Here is a 19742-nt window from a genome sequence, read left to right on the forward strand (position 1 = left end):
TGTGTGTGTGTTTCTGTGTGTGTGTATTGGGTGGTAGTGATGAAAAGGAGACTAGCAAGTATATTTCTGTGCATTTTACCCCACATATAAAACAGCTTAATATGATTCTGGTACTCATGCTTTCTTGAGATGGACCCAATTCTCATGTTATCAGGTAGTACAAAGTCTGGGATGAAACAGGTTAATGAAGGTAAGAAATCATGTTGTGACTTTGACTATATAAACACTTGGATGGAGTGAGACAATGGCATTGACTTAGAATTCATTGTGTACCCGCCATTCATTCCAACTGCCCTCAGGAGCTCACACTCTCATGAACGAGGCAGGCTGAATAACAACAGTAAAAAGATAACTACAAGCTCCAAGTACCAAGAACATGAAATTGTGTATATGACCAGCTTCTGTAACAATTGAAGAAAGTTTGGTACATTAAGGATTAATTAATCACAGAGGGTTTAAACATGTGCTTAGCTTCACACATACAAACTCTGAATACTTACATGGAGATAACACATTTTGAAGAGAAATTCTCAAAGGGAAGGAGAAATAGGGTCTGAGAAAGAGGATTAGGATCCTAAATAATAGGCACCTAAATAATTCAGTGGATTGGAAGCTTCACAAGGGCAGGAACCTGGCCAGTCTTGTCCATCACCACATCTCCAGCTCCTAGTGCAATGTCTTGCATATAGTAAGCACTTAAGACTGTTTGTGAATGAATGAATGAAGAGGGAAAGAAAAGAAGGCCACTTTGAAGGTGAGAAATGATTTTTTTAAAAAGAATATGGAGGCATATACCCTGAGGAAACCAAAATTGAAAAAGACACATGTATCCCATTGTTCATTGCAGGACTATTTACAATAGCTAGAACATGGAAGCAACTTAGATGTCCATCGACAGATGAATGGATAAAGAAGTTGTGGTACATATACACAATGGACTATTACTCAGCTGTAAAAAGGAATGCATTTGAGTCAGTTATAATGAAGTGGATGAACCTATAACCTATTATACAGAGTGAAGCAAGTCAGAAAGAGAAAGACAGATATCGTATTCTAATGCATATATATGGAATCTAGAAAAATGGTACTGAAGAATTTATTTACAGGGCAACAACGGAGAAACAGACTTAGAGAATAGAGTTTTGGACATGAGGAGAGGGGAAGAGAGGGTGGGAAGAGTAACATGGAAACTTACATTATCATATGTAAAATAGATAGCCAATGGGAATTTGCTGTATGGCTCAGGAAACTCCAACGGAGCTCTGTATCAACCTAGAGGGGAGGGATATGAGAGGGAGGTTCAAAAGGGAGGGCTATATGTATACCTATGGCAGATTCATGTTGAGGTTTGACAGAAAACAAGAAAATTCTGTAAAGAAATTATCCTTAAATAAAAAATAAACTTAAAAAAGAATACAGTAATTATTGCCTTAAAGAAGAGAGTGTGTTGAGCTCAGAGAAAGAAGACCCATCAGTGAAATAACAGACTATTGATCACTAATTGCTAATGCTGATCATGTTTATCCCCACAGATGAAGAGCATGATCTAGAAGAGGATGAGAGTGGCACTCAACAAAAAGGAGGTATGAGAGCTTCAAAAATGTACAGGTGCTGGGTAGGATATTTGGGCTTCCCACCAGAGACAGCACCGTTCTCTGACTACAGACCTTAGTGGACTTGCTAACTAAGAGGGTACTGGTGTGTTGACCTCAACAGCCCCGAATAAGATGACCGGACAGGGAAATAGCTTAACCTTAAAAGTAGCCACCCACTCACTTTAATTAATGTTCCCAGAACGGCTAAGATTTATCCTAAAGAGGGTGAGAAGCCGAACCAGATATTTATTTTTCCCTATCAGTATTTCTTAAATCAGTACAGTGAAAATAGAATTGCCTCATCTCTAAAAGATCAGAGGATTGAGAATGGAAAGAATGGAAATGTCTCCTGTCTGAGAGGCCCGGAGATTGCAAGTTCAGAGGGGAATGGAAATGTGTCAGATCTGAAAAGTGAGCGTGGGGTGAAGGATAGAATTGCTTGGTGATGCTGACTTCTGATGGCCTGGTTTGATTCCAGGCACATTTGGAAATGAATATGTAACAGGTTTGTTGAATACAAAATTACATCTTATTCATCCCAGACTGTTAACCATGCTTCAGTATGTTAGTCAGCCCATCCTTTCTAAGGTCAGATGCCCCTCTAAAGCCCCCTTAAGTCGACCAAGGTCCTAGTCTATCATTGTCTGTAAAGGAATATATGATGTACAGGCCACCTCAAGGACATTCATGCCATCAGCAGAGCCTGGAAGTGACTGATTTAGATACTGGCTGACTTTTTCTTTGAGATTCTACGGAAGTCTTAAGCCTAGGGATTCTTTCTCTCTTTCTGTCCTTTTCCCCTTCTGCTTCTCCAGTCTCTCCAGCTTTTCCCATTCTCCTCTTTCTCCCTTTCCTTGTGCCTTTTCTTCTCTTCCTAGTCCATTCAGCAAAGCCCATTTCCTGGGTGAATTCTCCATGGGAAGTGAATATGTAACAGGTTTAGTGAAGGACCCAGCTTCTCCAAATGAGAGAAAAAACAGCAAATAGGCAGGATCAGAAGTCATGAGCCAAAGCCAAAGAGAAGTGAAGCAAGTATGACAGGAATGTTAGTGTAGTTTCAAGTAAGGACCTCATGACTGTTAGCGCTTGTGATTAAGTTCACTGTGAAATTTTTTTTTTACTGTTCTTCTTGCTGTACAGAATTCCAACAACAACAACAAAAGTCTGTTTCTTTACCAAACCATATCCCACATACGCCTTTTCTCAACCAACTTCCCTCACTGGTACAGGAAAGAACATGTTGTGTGGACAGCTTGGGTGGAGTAACTAGAAGCTTCTTATGGTCAACTTTATATTAAACTCCCTTCAGGAAGCAGCAGCCTTCTGGCAAAAGCCTAAAATTCAGTTTCAGACTTCTCCCCCATCTCATTTCTTCCCTCCACTCCTCTTTTTAAGGTTCAGTCTGAAGAGTGAGATTTGTCTCTTAACTGTTCCAACAGCTATAATCCAAATACTTCTTTAAAAAAAAAAAAAAAACCTTTGTTCCTCAAGCTTTCTGCCTCCAAAATAGGTGTTGTTAAAGGGCAGTGAGCTCTAAATACGTTTCTATGGTTTATACTTCCCACCAGTTATAATGATTGGTGACTTAGGGACTAAAAAGCAAAAGAGGACTTTTCCCTCTCTCTGCAGAATCTGAGGCAAGAATTTTTATTATTATTGTATTTACTTATTTATTTATTGAATTTATATGATGCCTTTCCTACAAAGGAGCCATAGAAACGGCAACAAATATGTAACATCCAAGTGTCATCACTTAGCTTTAAAACAATAAAATATAGAGGTTCAAGGGAAGGGTAGACATATAAAAGGCAAGAGCTCCAGGACAGTGTAAATTCTTCTATAATAGGCAAGCTACACAAGTTTAGTTCACTTGGGCAAGTCAGGTGTCACATGCCCTTTGAGGGGGAAAAGTATTTTCTCTTAAAGGATACCATGGCTACCAGGATTACCTTTAAAATCCACATGCTTTTCTTCACTATTTCAGGGATCCTTTCCCTGGAATGCTGTGCTTTTTCCCTGATGGAATTGCTAACATTTTTAAAGCCCAACTAAGATCTTATCGGAAGAGAGAGAAAAAAAGAATTCAGTTTATCCTGATTGGGTGTTAATGACCCTGTAAGATGTAATTTCTTTTATTTTATTCTGTTACCTAGAAAAATCTATCACAGCCTTGTAGTATTGATTGTTCAATCTATAAAGAGCTCGGTTTACAGCTTGACTGTTAGTAACAGGGTTATTCTAATGAGTGACTCTTCAACACCTCAGATTTTCACTAAATTCTAACCCATCAGCCTAACGGTCTAATACTCAATGTCTTTGGTGATGATAGCTTATCCCCATTCTCTATCATGAGAAGGCATGTCCAGGTAGCCAAAAGTAAAACTCAATTCTCTGCTGTTTGTATGAAAACACTGGCAATTTGCTTGGCTATGCCATGTCAGATCAAAAGCAGGGCTGGAGGCATGAATCATCCTTAGAAATGTCAAACCTCTGACCAAAGAATATCTTGAAACAGCTTGTTTTGCTCTGAAGTTACGGGCAAACTCAGCCAAGGAGGAGACCATGTTCAGTCATTTCTGCAGAAAAATGATTGCTGATGAGCTTTCCACTTCTGAGGTATTTTTTCCACTTTAGTCGCTGCCAATGGAGTAAATTATTACATAAAAGAAACGGAATCCACAGAGGTATTTGCAGCTCTTGTTAATACTTTTTGAAACCTGTTTTCCAAGACCAAACATGAGTGGATCATCACCCAGCTATAATTTTGGCCCAATAAAAGAAACACATGAGATGAAAATTAGAATCTGTGAATGTGCCCGACTTCAGGATCATGCTTATAACATTAAGAACTGTAATAATTTCAAAACTGAAAGTCTTAGTCAGTCACTTGTGCCTGACTCTTTGTGACCCTGTGAACTGTAGCCCTCCAAGCTCTGTCCATGGAATTCTCCAGGCAAGAATACTAGAGTGGGTTGCTATTCCCTTCTCCAGGGCATCTTCCCGAACCAGGAATCAAACCTGGGTCTCCTGCATTGCAGGCAGATTTTGTACCATCTGAGCCTCCAGAAAAGCCCAATAATTTCAAAACTCAAAGACTAAAAAGCTGTGAAAACAAGCCAATGGTGTTGTTTAGTGGCTTTTCCTGTTCTGGTATCATAGTCAGTAGAGCTTGGCAAACTTTTCTATATCTTTCTTTCTGAAATAGCTAATAAGTTATGAGACTGAGTCTGCTTAATGGACTGTATGTACGCAGTGGCCTTTATGGCCTGGTCCAGAGAACATTTCAAGTCCCTTCCAATGGGCCACTGCTTTGGCCTTCTTTATCCTTTTCTCATGCTTTAGCAAGAACTGGCTTTATCTGTCTTCTCCTTTTGTCTCTGATTTCCATAATCCATTAAGTAATTATACTCAGGGCCACATTGGCACAGTCCTTTTGCTTGTCAAGAAAATGTAACAACATGCTGGCTTGCCCTTAGCCTCTTTTCCTTGGTCACAGCTTGAATTCTAGAGCTACCCAATATCCCTCAAACAGAAACCCAAAGTGACATGTGCACTCTGGAAAGAGCATGGCCAAGCTCTGTTGTCCCTAAGGAGGGGCAGGCAGAACTGTGTCCGCTGCTTTCACCTTAGAACTCCGCGCATCATGGTGGCTCATTTTCGAATGTCGACTCTGTCAACAGTAGCACCAACGTGGCCTCCGTGAACTAGAGAAATGACACTACCACTGGTTGTAAAGACCTGGTGTGGAATGACAAATGCTTTGCAATAAGTACCCAGAAAAGAGAGAAAAACAATATATTTTTAACTTGCTCTGCTTCTGTTCTTCCTAGGACATTTTGCCTGCTTGGGGGCATAGCTTCTCTTACGTGGGATTAAAAAAAATAAGATGCTGCCCCTTTTTTTCCCTCTAGTAAAAGTCCTCCTCAGCTCTGCTCGCAATTTAAATGCTGTGATCATCCCCATTAGCTTCTCTATCATTGTAATTGTTGTTAATTGTTATAACTGTTTTAGTTATTAGTGGTGTCATTATTGCTCTAGGTCCTCTGTCTGTTTTATGCTGAATATATTAGTGCTTTGCTTTTGAATTACCAGGCTTTATTTAGTGCAGAGTTACGTTTTTTGGAGAGACATTGAGAAATGCTGGCATTAAGCTTTATTCTTTTGTTTTTCATTCCAAATGGACAGACTGGAAAAAAATAATTAGATGGAATAATGTCCTCAAAATGAGAATGAGGATGTTTTGAATTAATTAAATGGTCAGAATGCTGCACCGTTTCTGATCTCAGACTGCTGCCAAAGGAATGTAAACCTAAAGGAGCCTCAGACCCTCCCAGAGTCAATCCTCTCTCTCAGGCTCCCAATCCCTTACTGGTCTAAAGACATCTGAGTCTCACGCATCCTCTGTTCATAGGAGTGCTGGGCAAGCCTAGGGAGAAGCTGGCCTGGCCCAGCAGACTCGCAGCCTTCAAGCTCTTCCTGGGGCCAAGCTGCAGGAAGAAAGCCCTCCATGGTCTTACCTCTTCCCCTCATCAAGATTTGATCAGGTTTTTGTTTTATAACTAAAGCTTCAGGGAAGGCTTCCCTGATCCCTCAGACTATGTTAGATTCCCTGTTATACACAGCACCCTCAGATTCTCGTTTGCAGATATATCACAATCATAAATAAATAAATAGTTGTGTGACTTTGTTTCATGGTGCCGCCCCTGCTGGATGGCAGCCCTAAGGGTAGGGACTGTGTGTATGGCCCATGCAGAATTCCCAGTGTCTTGCATGTTTTCTTAAGGCTGAAGAGTGAATGTAGTGAAGTTGTGTGCACATATACACATAAATGCCAGTCACCTGTTTTAAACTGGGAGTCTGCAATAGAGTCCAGTCTTGTCCAGTTAAGGCATTCCTCCACTCTGATTTCATTAATACCAGGATACCTCTGTTTAGACTGCCAGTCCAACCTCCTCCCCATTTTTATCCTTCATTCTGCTTATTTTCCAAAGCAGCATTGTTATGGTTCTGATGATTCCAGTTCTTGGACTAGGCTAAGCGATCTCCTGGATTCCTGAGTTCTATCTTCTTTGGGCCTTTAGCTTATGAAGAACTGAAAGTGTTTTCTACCTTTAGTTTTTCTTGGAAGGTTTTTGTTTTCCTCCTAGCTTTTTGCATTCCCTACGACCTGCTGCACTTTTAGAATAGCTCTTTCTCCTGGTGTTCTCCACAGGTGTCTTATATATCCAATATCAAATCACTTTCTACTTAGAGACTCAAAAGGTACCCATCATATCAAGGAGCTAGCCCTCATCCAGGCACGTGGGGGGCATACCCCACAGTGACCATCTGCTAGGCCAGAAAAGGCCAAGATAACTTTCTAAGTCTTACTATTTGAAAAGCTCAAGTGATGTTTTTTAAAAATCTGTCCTTATAAAATGATTTTCTTTACCATATATAAATCCATGAAACATATTGATGTCAATGTACTTTTCGTTCCTAAACTTAGCCAAAATTTTGGCATGAATAATCAACTCCATTACAACTGAAAATGCATTATATCCTCTGGGAAAACTACTTTCACTTTTCAGGAACTGATATTTTTCTGTTGTTTCATACACTGATACCCCTGCCAAAATATGCCTTGTCTTTTCAGTAATTAGCATTTTTTCCCAATGGGTTTTTTCCCCAAACATGTTCATAGCTCTGTGGCAGAATGTTTCCAGTGCAGTCATCTCATTTGCTGCCCTCTGTTGTCTACTGAATATATAAACACTTTCTGTGAAAACAAAATATCCTTGAGTTTCTATATGGTTAACATTTTCACTTCTGTTTGCAATATCTGAATCTTAACTAACTAGCTCTCTCTCCTCTGTTTTGTACACTTTAAGGTTCCTACTAAAGTTCTTTCCCAGAGACATATAAGGATCTTGTTCTTCTGTGCCTTTATTCTTTGAATTGCTCACAAGTTAGGAACAAGGAGAAAAAAAGCAAATATAGGCAGAGCTTCTGTCCCCGCACTGCCCACTTCTCTCCACCTATCCCATCCTTAGCAATTAGCACCATTGCTCTCACTGGAGGGTCAAGACAAATGAAGGGAAAGGTGGAAACTGGCAAAATAAGGTGCCCCCCCGAATCACTTGAGGTTTGCTTAGAACCAGGACTCCCAACTCCTGTCGTCAGGAATGTCACCTTTTGTGGGTGTTCTGCATACAGTTCTCATACACAGTGTCCCTAGGAATGGCGAGCACGGCCACATTAGCCCTGGTCCAGGAGGCATTAGTACTCCTGCCATTCACATCCCCAGATCCTCTCCCACTTTGTACTCTAGTGTTTAACCTTTCCGGGTAGAAGAAGATCAATACAAATTCTTCATTGTTAAGAATCAATGACTGTCCTGTAGCATCACTGCCATCTAGTCTTGCTGAGGAGCCCAGTAAATCTCTCCAGCTGCTTCTAAAGCTTGGTTTGTCGTCTTCAGTTGCTTCCATTTTTAATGCAGATCACTTTGGTTTCTGTTCCCCAGGGGGCTTACAGATAAATCTTGGCAGACATGTTCAGGGTCTACAAATGAGATGCTGGAAAAGGGCCAGCCCACCCAGAATTTAGTTGTAATGGATGAGACACCCCCTTGGTTCCACTTAAGAACTGGGCTATTCTTTTCCACATTTATTGGTAATTACCTCATATAGTAAGTACCTGGGTGGGAAGTGCAGGATGAAGTTCCTGTGTAACAGAGGAGGCCAACCTGTAAGGCTGCACTGCCGATCTGTGCTGGCTGACTCAGCCTTTCTTATAAACAGGCAGAGGCTGGAGACAGCTCATTCCTTCAGTGCGTAATAAAAAGGAGCACTGGATAGTTTACGTACCCTGTATGAAGAAAGTCCGACAGAAAATCTCTTTGTGCTGCTTACTTATAAGCCAAGTGAAAAATTACCTTCCTGATTTTCTTTTATTAATAAATGAATATATTTATCATATTATTGAATAGCATCTGACTAAGGGTGATCTGTAAACATTAATGTTAGTTAATAACCTCCTTCTCCCACAGTCATTTGCTCTTCCTGAGTGTTTGGCTGTATCTCATCCCGAATCCCTTGAATCTTAGGTTTCCTAGGGGCAATATCAGAACCTTGTTTCCATTTGCAGCAAAAATGTGGGCTCCGTAGAAAAAGACAGGGTCCTTTTAACTTTGATTTCTCCTCTCTTTGATCAGTGGACTATGCCAGTTATTACCAGGGCCTATGGGATTGCCATGGTGACCAGTCAGATGAACTGTCCTTCCAACGAGGTGACCTCATCCGAATTCTGAGCAAGGTAAGGGTTAGAGTGTGGGGCTTGGATCAAAAGTTGATTTTCTCACTCCTGATGATGTAGTCACCCAGCCAGAATTATCCCATGTCATATACTTTTCATGTGTGTATTACATGGCCCCCTCACACACAGAGTAAATCTCCATTGTTTTAAAATTGTCAAAGTTTATTTGAAAATTCAGATTCAGGAACTAATTTCCAAATTTAAAAAATACAATAAAGTCGGCACAATACCAAAACTATGCCAATCAAAATTTGATCTTTTTAAAAGGGTCTATGTGATGCTTAAAACATCATTACCATATACATAATTTACTACAATAAAATACTTTTGAAAATATTCTAGCTAGGTCAGCTGCCTTATTTCATTTACAGATAAACAAAACTGTAATATAATGACATATGCAGGAGGGAGTCAGAGCTAGTTAGGTCAGTCGATTTGAGTTAGTGCTGTAAGGCCAAGATGGTGAATCCAACCCACAAGGGCTAACTTTATTCTCTTCCTCAGTCACAAAGTTAGCCCCTAGCCACAGCTAACTACCTCACAAATGGTGTTGTTGAATACCAAAGAATGGGCCAAAAAAAAAAGATAGATTATTTGAGATCCATCACCAGTGCGAAGATTTAGAACTCATGGGTTACTCTTTGAGGGATCAGTAGCATCATCTTTGTAGAGAAAGACTGCTCATATTCTGTACAGGTGGACTAAGGAAATAAATTTCTGTCCCTGAAAATAAAACTTGTTAAAAAGTTCTCCCTCTATGAGACAATCAATATCAACAAATACATTTTTGAAAGAGGCACAATTTGCTCTTTAATTGTTGAGTATGTGAACTCCATGGGCTTCGAGGGTGGTGCTGGTGGTAAAGGAGATGTAAGAGACGCTGGTTCGATCCCTGGATTGGGAAGATCTGGAGGAGGGCATGGCAACCCACTCCAGTATTCTTGCCTAGAGAATCCCACGGACAGAGGAGCCTGGCGGGCTATAGTCCGTAAGGTCGCAAAGAGTCAGACACGACTGAAGAAACTTAGCACACATACTCAGGTGAACTCCATAAAGAAAAATTGAAAACCCATTGTGTTATTAACCCATCATTTGCCATATATCTTTATTCTGTGAATGTCATTACCTTGGCCAGATGTTTGTCTCATTCTGAAATATCCCAGAGCTTGTTAGAAAAAAGACCAGGACTGATCAAAGGTAGCTTTCAGCAGTTACAACAAGTCCTCTTTGAACTAGGGCCAAATTCAGATCCAGCCTTTTCTGAGACAGCGGGAGGCCTGCAACCCCTGCTGAGGCCACAATCTTTAGGTGATCTCTTCCAGACTCGAGTTCAGCACCCACCTTAGTGCCATTCCGGCGCAGCTCCAATACACCAAGAATAAATTGAAAGCAAAGAAGGGAGTGGACATTGGCCTGATTGGTATTTCAAATGCCCGAAAGCAAGGTTTGCCGTGTAATAGAATTTGTGTACATTACCACGCTGGCATTACAGGGGTAATCGAGTTATCCACTCAGGTGTGACCAGGCCTCTGTTTGCCCAGAGCCTGCAGGTGAACAAATTAACTGTTTACATTGTCTGAGGTGCCTGCAGCAGGAGGAGGGGAGAACAGAGCCAGACTGTCTGCTGGCCTTCTCTCTCGGTCATGATTATTTTGTTTGTTTTGCATGTCTTTTGCCTTTGTTAATGGCTTCTCACTGGGGGTCCCTTTTCTCCATTTAGAAGGGGCTGTGCGGTGACTTGCCCTGCAGTACAGAGCTGTCTGTGGTTGCCAGTGCTGTTGTAATTTTGAGATACCAAAGAACATAGAGACCTTCCCAAATCTGGATTTTTTTTTTTAACCCATCCCTCTTCCCCTCCTCCATTACTAATAGTTTAATTCAGGAGCAGTACCTTGCTGCGTCGGTTCTATCAAGCTTCTTTCTCTGTCTTTTGGAAGGTCCTGAGTCTGTTGTCATCTCTTACCTTGATAGTAGCACATTTCTTACCCTAAAAGCTACATCGGTTGCCTCCCTTCTTCACGTTGCTAACCTCTGCATGTCAGGGAAAGAAATGAGAAGCTAGAAGCTTAACTGAAGTTTCCCTCATAAAATTTCATTCCAGTTAACGTTGGCTTGGGGAGCATTTCAGATTGGATTTACCTTTATTATATTATTTAACTCAATAAGAGTCCTTGGACAGGAAGCAACCTTAAAAGGCCACCCAATCCATTCCCTTGCCTCTAAGAAGCACAAAAGAACCAATTCAGGCAGATAGAAAAGGAGATTCCACTACCATTATCAGTTGTCTGTCTATTCAGATGTTCAGTTACTCCTAATCTCAGGAATTTTCTCTCATATGGATCCTAAATTTATTTCACTTTAGCCCCAGTTGCCCTTGTAGTAAAGATCCTGCCTACCAATGCAGGTGATGTAAGAGACGCTGATTTCGATCCTTGGCTTAGGAAGATCCCCTAGAGGAGGGCATGGCAACCCACTCCAGTATTCTTGCCTGGAGAATCCCATGGACAGAGGAGCCGGCAGGCTACAGTTCAGAGGGTCTGAAAGAGTTGGACATGACTGAAGCGACTTAGCACGCATGCATGCAACCCCAGTTGCCTTCTTTATTGGAGTCAGTTATACTCTGCAGCCTGCCTCTCACACCTGTAGGAACAGAATTGACTCAAGTTGAGGTTAGTCCAGAAAAATGATATCTAGAAATCTGCATTTTACTTTTCTCTCTGACCAGTAGAACCTTTGTCAAGCAAGAAAAGCCTGCTTCTTAGGAACCTGGAGAAGTCTATTTCCCTGAGACAAGACAAGATACAGCTCAGCTTACCTGGAGCGGTTTCCTTGCCTGTAAAATGAGGGAGTCGTGTTAGACCTCTGAGGTTCCTTCCACCTCAGACATTCCCGGTCTAAACAAACATGGTGAGGCTGACATTGCAAATCTGCTGAAGAAATTCCACACAAAGATGTGTCTTAGCTTTAATTATTTTTTCAGGTTAAACCAAAAAACTCCTACGTTCGTTTGTTTTGGACCCTCATAAATACATCTGGCTTTTCCCTCTCTCTTTGTATGATGAGAGAAATATTCTGAGAGCCAGGGGGTGGCAGGTAGAGAACAGGAAGTGCGGTGGGAATTGGGGAGTCATAACTATTCTTGGGCTCCTGGTGCTTCCTTCTGCTTCTCTTTTTTTTTTTTGGTTGGTTTTTTTTTTTTGAAGTGTAGTTGATTTACAATGTTGTGTTAGTGTCTAGTGCACAGCAAAGTGATTCAGTTTTACGCATGTATATTCTTCTTCTGATTCTTTTCCCGTATAGCTCATTATAAGACATTGAACTCAGTTCTCTGTGCTATACAGTAGGACTTTATTGTTTATCTGTTTTATATATAGTAGTATGTTTCTGCTAATCCCAAACTTCTAATTTATCCTTCCGTCTCCCTTTCCCCTTTGGTAGCCATAAGTTTTCTTTCTGTGTCTAGAGTTTATTTCTGTTTCATACATATCAATTTTTCACTTTCATACATATTATTTTTAAACCTGAAAAATCACATCATATTTGTCTTTATCTGATTTACGTCTCTGACAATCTCTAGGTCCATCCATGTTGCTGCAAATGGCATTATTTCATTCTTTTTTATGGCTGAGTAGTATCCCAGTGTGTGTTTGTGTGTGTATATGTATACATATATATACCACACTTGCTATTTTTTAATAGTTGCCCAAGTATGACCCAACCCTGAATCCTAGAATCCTCCAGGCAAGAGAGTCTGTTAGGGTCTAGAGTTTTGGGCAGGAATGATCCCAGAAAGAGAGCTACTTACCCTTTAAAAAACTTTTTTTCAGAGAAGTTGATTTGGGTATCCAAATGCCCATCGCCTGTCCTTAGAGAAGCAAGTTGTCAACAGGTGGTTTATTTATGTGACCTTGAACTAAGTCACTTCATCTTGCTAATCCTCAGTTTCCTCATCTGTAAAAATTGGTTAAAGGATGTTGTGATACTTACATTAAAGAATTGTGTAAAGAAGTGCCTAGCATCTAGGATGATAACTATGATTATATTCCCCTCTTTTCCATTAAGAACAAAGTAAAATTTTTGAGGTCAATGTTGTGTCCATATTAGGAGTTCAATAAATTATTAGTGAATTGAGAGAGAAAAAAAGATATCCTGTCCTGCCAAGAACACTTCACAGAGATGTTTGAAAGCTCAAAAGGTCCTCACTTGGGAACAGAAGGTCATCCGGTGAAGAAACTTTACATGGAAATGCACTGTGCCTTTCCTGATCTGAGAGAATTCGTCACTGGCAAAATTGGTCAACAGCTCAGACTTCTTTGAGGAGGGGCCAGAGCCATGTATCCCAGCTCTGAAACAGGAACCAAAGACACAGTCAGCAGGGCCCCTCTTGCCTCCCCCAACACATCTATCCATTCCTAAGACCCAAAGCTGCATGCCCACATAATGCACTGAGTTCCAATTTGGGTTGCAAATATATTAAAAGGAGACTTTAACAACAGAGAGCTGTGCATCCATTCCTTTTGGACCCAGATATTTCTGAACAGCTCTTTTGGTGCGGGGACTGAACTCCACTTCCACCCATGCAGGGACGCAGCTCAGGCCACAGCGGGGTGTTCAGCGCTCTTCAGTGGCTCCAGATTGTGGTGCTGGTGCAGGCCTCCTCATACGTAACCGATGGCTCCTGAGAGCCTGCCTCCCGTAAATTACTTCCCACGATGCCTGCGACCACTGCAGAATTCAAGTTTGAATAGAGCAGGAAAAAGGTGTTTGAAAGGCCTGTTCACTCAGCTGCATTTTAATTTCCTTTTCAATCTTGTCCCAATTAATTTCACAGAATTAATCTCACAGAAGCAAACGCGGCAGCACTGAAGCTGTGGTTTTAGTGTGGCGGTCGCTCTGCCTGAACATGAAATAGGAGCTAATATAAAAATCCATCTGCTGTGTTTGAAATACACACCGGCTGCTGCTCAGTCCTGTCTGACATTCCAAACATCAACAGCGGGGAAAAGTGATTTGGGGGTTAGTGGCCATCAGTACTTGGCAGGGGTTCAACAACAGGTGTACTCCAAAAATCCATTCAGCTTGGGCACCAGGCATGACAGGGCAGGTGCTGAATCACCCTCCGTGCAGTAACACAACGCCCTGGCTTGATTCCTTTTATCTGAGGATCTTAAGGCCCTTCTGGGGACCAGCAGTGCTCTGGGCATTTATCGTAAGTGGGAGAAAGGGCAGTAAGAAGTCTCTGTTGAGTCAAGCCACAGTTTGCAGCTTACAGAGAAGTGACTCTGTCTTCTTGGCTTCAAGGTCTCTCACTAGAGAACCTTCTTCTAAATAATAAAGGTGTTTGTTCTACTATTCGAGATAACTTAAATAAACACCCATTTAAAATTTAAGCCTCCTGTTCCAGAAGTGATTTATAGTAGTAACATGAGCTATCCAGCAGATAAGGACAAATGAAAGAGAGAGAGGAAGAGGAACTCTTTCTCAGTTGACGAGGAAGAAGAGGTCCCTGAAAGAGGTCTTCCACTTAAGGTAAACAGAGTTGATAGGCTGTATCTCTTGGGCTTATGTTGGTGTGCCTCATGAGTTGGCCCTGGGCTCTTCCAGAACTTGTGCTGTGCTTATTCCCATGGAAGGCAGCCTTGGAGCAACAAACCGGGTGCCGAGAAAGGTGACACTTACACGGTGCTGAGCCAGGGTTCAGAGGTATTCTCAGCGCCCCAACACACCATGCTTTGGTACGGTTGATATGGGAACAAGGAGCCTTACAAGCAAGATCAAGTTTAATATTGAACATGCAATGCTCTCAGATGGCCACAGGGCTTATGTGGGTGAGGATGGACCGATTTCATCACCCTGGGTTACATTTAGCTTCCAGCGCTGGGTCGTAGCTACTTAAATTCAGGCTGGATCGTGGCTCCAAACCCAGCACCTAGATATCTGAATGCAACAGGCCTGCCCCACCACACCTGGACTGTGTTAACGTAACACCACGTCTGTTACAATGGGATTTTTAAAGCCCAGTGTTCTTCACCTACTCCCTCAAAGGACTGCTTAAAAATGTAGACCTTTCCCCTCCCTTGACCCCATCTCCTCCAGAAGAGATTTGTATGTTGTAAAAATTATCTGAATGCAGCAGCACTTCCTCTTTTAAGTGTGCTTAGTTGAATGTGACAACAACCCTCATAAAAACAGATAAGTTAATTCCTTCAACTGCTTTAAATGAAGGCTTTTTTTTTTTTTTTTTAATTTCAGGGCTCTGAGGGAAAGGAGGTGTTTGGTGACATCTAGTGTCCATTTAGGACTTCCTCAGGCACTATTACCTTCTGCTTGGCTGAGCAGGGGACGGGCAGGGTAATTTGGGAGGTAATTCAGGGATAGGAAGTGGGGAGAATAGGAGAATACAGGCCTGGGGCACAGACTGCCCAGACATAGTGATGAAACTGATCAATGCCTGCCAAAGAGCTATCATTCACCTCTGACCTTAACAAAGGGGGCAGTGAGGAGGGGTACATTGGAAAATATCTTTTCTTATTTATGATGATACGAAAAGAGAAGCAGAAGCTGTCCCCATCACCCCATTTCATGTTAACAAGCAGGTCGACACTGTGCTGTGATGACGAAGATGATGATGGTGGTGGTGTTTTCTCTCATCAATAACCCCTGTGGGAGGCTATAGAGTTAGGAGGATGGGAATGGGATTTGGGGTCAGCTGGAAGGCAACGGTCATACACCGGTCAAATTCAGTAGAGGCCATTCCTTTCCCCCAGACAGGAACCAATCGTCTAGAACAAACCCTGGCAGCCTCATTCCTTCCAGGTAATTTTTATAAATGAGGGGACACCCATTCCAAGAGAGGACAAAAGGGAGAGGGTGTTTGTGAGTGTGTGTGCGTGCGCGTGCATATGCATGCATATAAACCTACAAGCAAGAGGCCTGACTACTTATCAACCCTATTCTCTATACCCTGGCCATTTATTATAAAACCCTTTTCTAAAAAAAAAGAGTAAAATTGGCATTTTCCACTTTAATCTCCTTAGTCCTGAACTTTTGTCCTGGACAAGACCCTTCTCTTTCTACACACACAGACACACACACACCCCTTTCAGTCAGGTGGAAAGTCCCAGATCTGATAATTAGCCATGAGACCCAGACAGAAATGTTTACCTAGAACCGTATAAGCCATACAGGGTTAGGTTAATGCTCAGAATCGCCTGATACTTTACAAAATCCAGTGTAAAAAAAAATTCCAGCCATTTATTTTGCAGTGAATTTATAACAAATGCTGTTAAAGCCTTCGTCTTTTGACAGAGGTAATAATAAATTCACTGTTAAAGACGGTAGTTTAATTCCTTATACCTCCAATACTGCACAGAATAAACCATATTCATCACAGAGTAATTTTTTACCACATAAATCTTTAAAACTAACCGGTGAAGGCTGTTGAGACTGAAATATTGTGAATTTATTAGATATGCCCATGTAGTATTGGATTCAGAGGTTTCCACTCGAATATATTATGGGGAAAATTTGTGTCTTTAACTGTGACATTCCCTCCATTTCCAACTGCCAGTAGTATAACAAGCAGCTCCTCCAGAGTCAGCTGCACGTTTATCAGACGGAGATTTAGTGATCAACTCCTCACTAATCTGCCAGAGAGGTTGGATGACATTTCGGTGAGATGCCCTATTTAAAAGGAGTCATGAAAGCTTTGTTTCTGTGTAATTATTTTCTCAAAAGGAATTCAGCCTCCCCAAACCTCTGTCCACCAGTGTTTCTTGGTAGTGTATGGATCCAGCTCTCCAACCAAAGTAGCAAAATACTGAAGCAAATTATAACCTCTTGCAAATACACAGGGCAGTAACTTCTGTGCATTATACGATTAGTTATGGGGGGCTTGAGGTAACCAGTTAAAACACAGAAATGCTGGAATTAGCAGATGTTGCCAGACGTGTGGTATTTAAGGCTAATAAAAAAGATTATATTGATTCTAAAACTAGAAATAATAGACAATGATTTTAGAAACCTTACTATTTAAAAACTTTCATCTTGGCATATGACACAATCAAGATACAATTAAATCCTCAGATTTGAACAAAACTCCTTTTACTCTTCTATATAAATTTTGAGTGAAAATCTGTGCCTGTTAGACAAATATTCTGAACCTTTCTCATTATTCGCTAGTGAAGTGACATTTAAACTGACCAGTTGATTATATCAAACTATAATGCTCTCTCCAGTTTCATTAAGGATATATTAATACTGCTAGAATGAAAAATATTTTTTCTTTTAGATGCAGAAATGAGCATCATCTTTTCAGCAAAGAGCTCTGGCGATTTTCTTCTTGCCACTAATATTCTGTATTTGGCAAGGGTTCCAGATACTAAAAACTTCCAAGGAGGATTATGAACTTTTAAGATTTTTTTTAACAAAATAAAATGCGTTTCTAACTCTTAAACAAAGGTGAAAAATCTCCTGGCAGTGCAAGATTGCAGCCCACCAGAGTAATTGTTAAAAGACAGAACCCGGCTAGAAAGATAAGCGAAATACCAGCAATTAATATTCAGTATTTTACATTCTAGTCAAGAGGGTGTGTTTTCCTTTGTGATGTGGCTCATAGCTGAGAGTGTGGGAGCCAGACTCTGAGCTCTGTCTTCTTTTTGTGCATGAGGATTAAAGAAAAAAAAAAACAGCAACAACAATCCTGCTCCATCTGTAAATGAACAAACATCTTGATTTTATAGCTATTTGCTTTGTAAAACTGAGGAATGAAACAAAAATTACTGGATGCCTAAGTAACACTTTAATTCCAAATTCATTTACGCTGTAGCTATGTAGTTGTCACAAACCATAATGCAGTATTTAATTAAAATAACAGAAGTGCATCTAGATATGTCCTGGGGTAGCTATCACCAAATTATAGTCTATGCTATCCGTATTTTATTTATGAAATGGCAGAGTCTAAGGTGCAACTAGGCTAATACAAAAGCATAAATATTTTAAACCTGCATTTTTTATAAAGGCTTCTTTTCTTCCCTGCTATGTCTTTAAATTTTTCCTCCTTCTATCTTTCAGGGTTGTTTTTTAGTGGGATTGTTTTGATGTCGATAAAGATCTCTCTTTGTAACTCTTGCTTTTCAACTATTGACCTCCTGCTTCTTCTGGCTGTGAAATCCCCCATCTGTTGTCATGGAAAGGCTTGTGAGGTTTCACAGGAGCTACAGTGAGCTCGGGACATCTTAGCGGAACTTGGACGTGGAGCATTAGGAGAAAAGCAAACCCTCTTCAGTTCAGTGTGCTTGTTCCCATACAGTCTTCCTTGTGCCTTTTTTCCACCTATAAATACCCGTTATAGTTTACACGCTTGCTTGCTCTACTTGGTGAATGTTCACATGCAGACATACTGCTCCTTTTCATAAACGCATAGCATCTATCTTACACGCACCCACCATCTATCTCTTCGTTCACATTGGCTGTCCCATCCACCTCCTTGTCTGCAGAATTATGTTCAGCAAGGTCCCGATTTATAGGAAATAAATAATGAAAATGGAACCGACTGGGAAAGATAATCGAAACATTCAAATTGTTATTTTTCACTGTACTTTCTACAAACAGAGCATCTATAAACACCTAGCAAAGGTGTTCGCTGATTCCTAAAAAGCAATCAATGCTTATTGGAACATTCTGATCCAGTGGCTCTCTACATTGTATTTTTCCTATTTTGTCTTGTTTTTGGATGATCTAAGATCTCACCTTTTTTAAATGGCAAATGATGCCGTGTTATTATTTTCATTCTTTCAGCTTCTGATTTAGCCTGTTTATAATGACAAGTTTTTGTCATCATTTATCCTCTGTAAGATAATCCTAAGAATTATGAAATGAAAACAATAACTGCAATCACCTTTTTAAAGAAAATAGCACCTGCAATTACTGTATAAAGATATTTGATAATGGTAGCTTCAGATCACAGCCTGATCCTGCAGCAAGGGTCTTTTAGAGAAGGCTTTCTTATACACACTTGTAATTATTTTAGCCCCTTTCACAGGTCACAGAGAAAGTTAATTTCAATAGCTGCTAATTTCCGTCCAACAAGAGTGTGGTACTTTAAACCACCCAAAATAATTGGATTCAAAACAAATTTAGGAAATTGAGTGTGTTAGCAAGCAAATAAAAATATCCTTTTGGTAAGGAGGATGGTGAAAGTAGTAAAAATGGCCTTTTTTTCTCCCTTCTTTCCCCTTCGCAACTTTGCCATTAAAGTTGCACCTACAGCTAGAAGTTTGTCCGTGAAAAATGGTCATTTTGTTTCTCTGCTCAAAGAATGTTATTAAAATGCTAATTTAAAAGAAAAAGGAGTTAAATATCTAGCGATGGTGCATTCTAATTGCAACCATAATGAGCTCTCTAAATGTGCGTGCCCCTGACACACACAGAGCATAAACAGCAGTAAACAGATCATTAGTACCCGCGTTCATTTATTCTGGCGACCTTACCATGACCCCACCGAGGGTAGGGTGAAAAGCAGGTGGATCTGGCTGTGACACCCCCTAGAGGGATCCAGGAAATGAAGCTATAAGCGGTTGTCATGGAAACGCCTATGTGTGCAGATGATGTAACACAGCGACAGGCTGTAGGCTCCGCAACTGGGACGTTGCTTTCCCTCGCCGGAACAATCTTGTGGATTAAATTATTCATTTCTTTAATTCACATAGCAAAAGGAATCCTAATTTTCTTGGTGATGTGCGACTCTTCCATTTGCCTAAGGTCTGGAACATAGTGACTTGTCATCCTCTCTTTCGCCAAAACCTACCCCAGCTTCTTGTTCTCGACCCAAATCAGGAAATCTGACAAAAT

General features: G+C 40.8%; 1 protein-coding gene across 2 annotated transcripts in view; it reads left to right on the forward strand.

Annotated features, from left to right (window-relative positions):
* The window catches only part of SKAP1 (src kinase associated phosphoprotein 1), a 304772-nt gene that overhangs the window by 272480 nt on the left and 12550 nt on the right, over nucleotides 1–19742 (forward strand). For both annotated transcript variants that reach the window (XM_070389735.1, XM_070389736.1), the window contains exons 10-11: nucleotides 1533–1583; nucleotides 8791–8891. In XM_070389735.1, coding sequence (XP_070245836.1) covers nucleotides 1533–1583; nucleotides 8791–8891 — 152 coding nt within the window. The remainder of the gene's footprint in view (nucleotides 1–1532; nucleotides 1584–8790; nucleotides 8892–19742) is intronic.

Source organism: Bos mutus, chromosome 19 (assembly GCF_027580195.1).
Source record: "Bos mutus isolate GX-2022 chromosome 19, NWIPB_WYAK_1.1, whole genome shotgun sequence".
In the NCBI taxonomy this organism is placed as follows: domain Eukaryota; kingdom Metazoa; phylum Chordata; class Mammalia; order Artiodactyla; family Bovidae; genus Bos; species Bos mutus.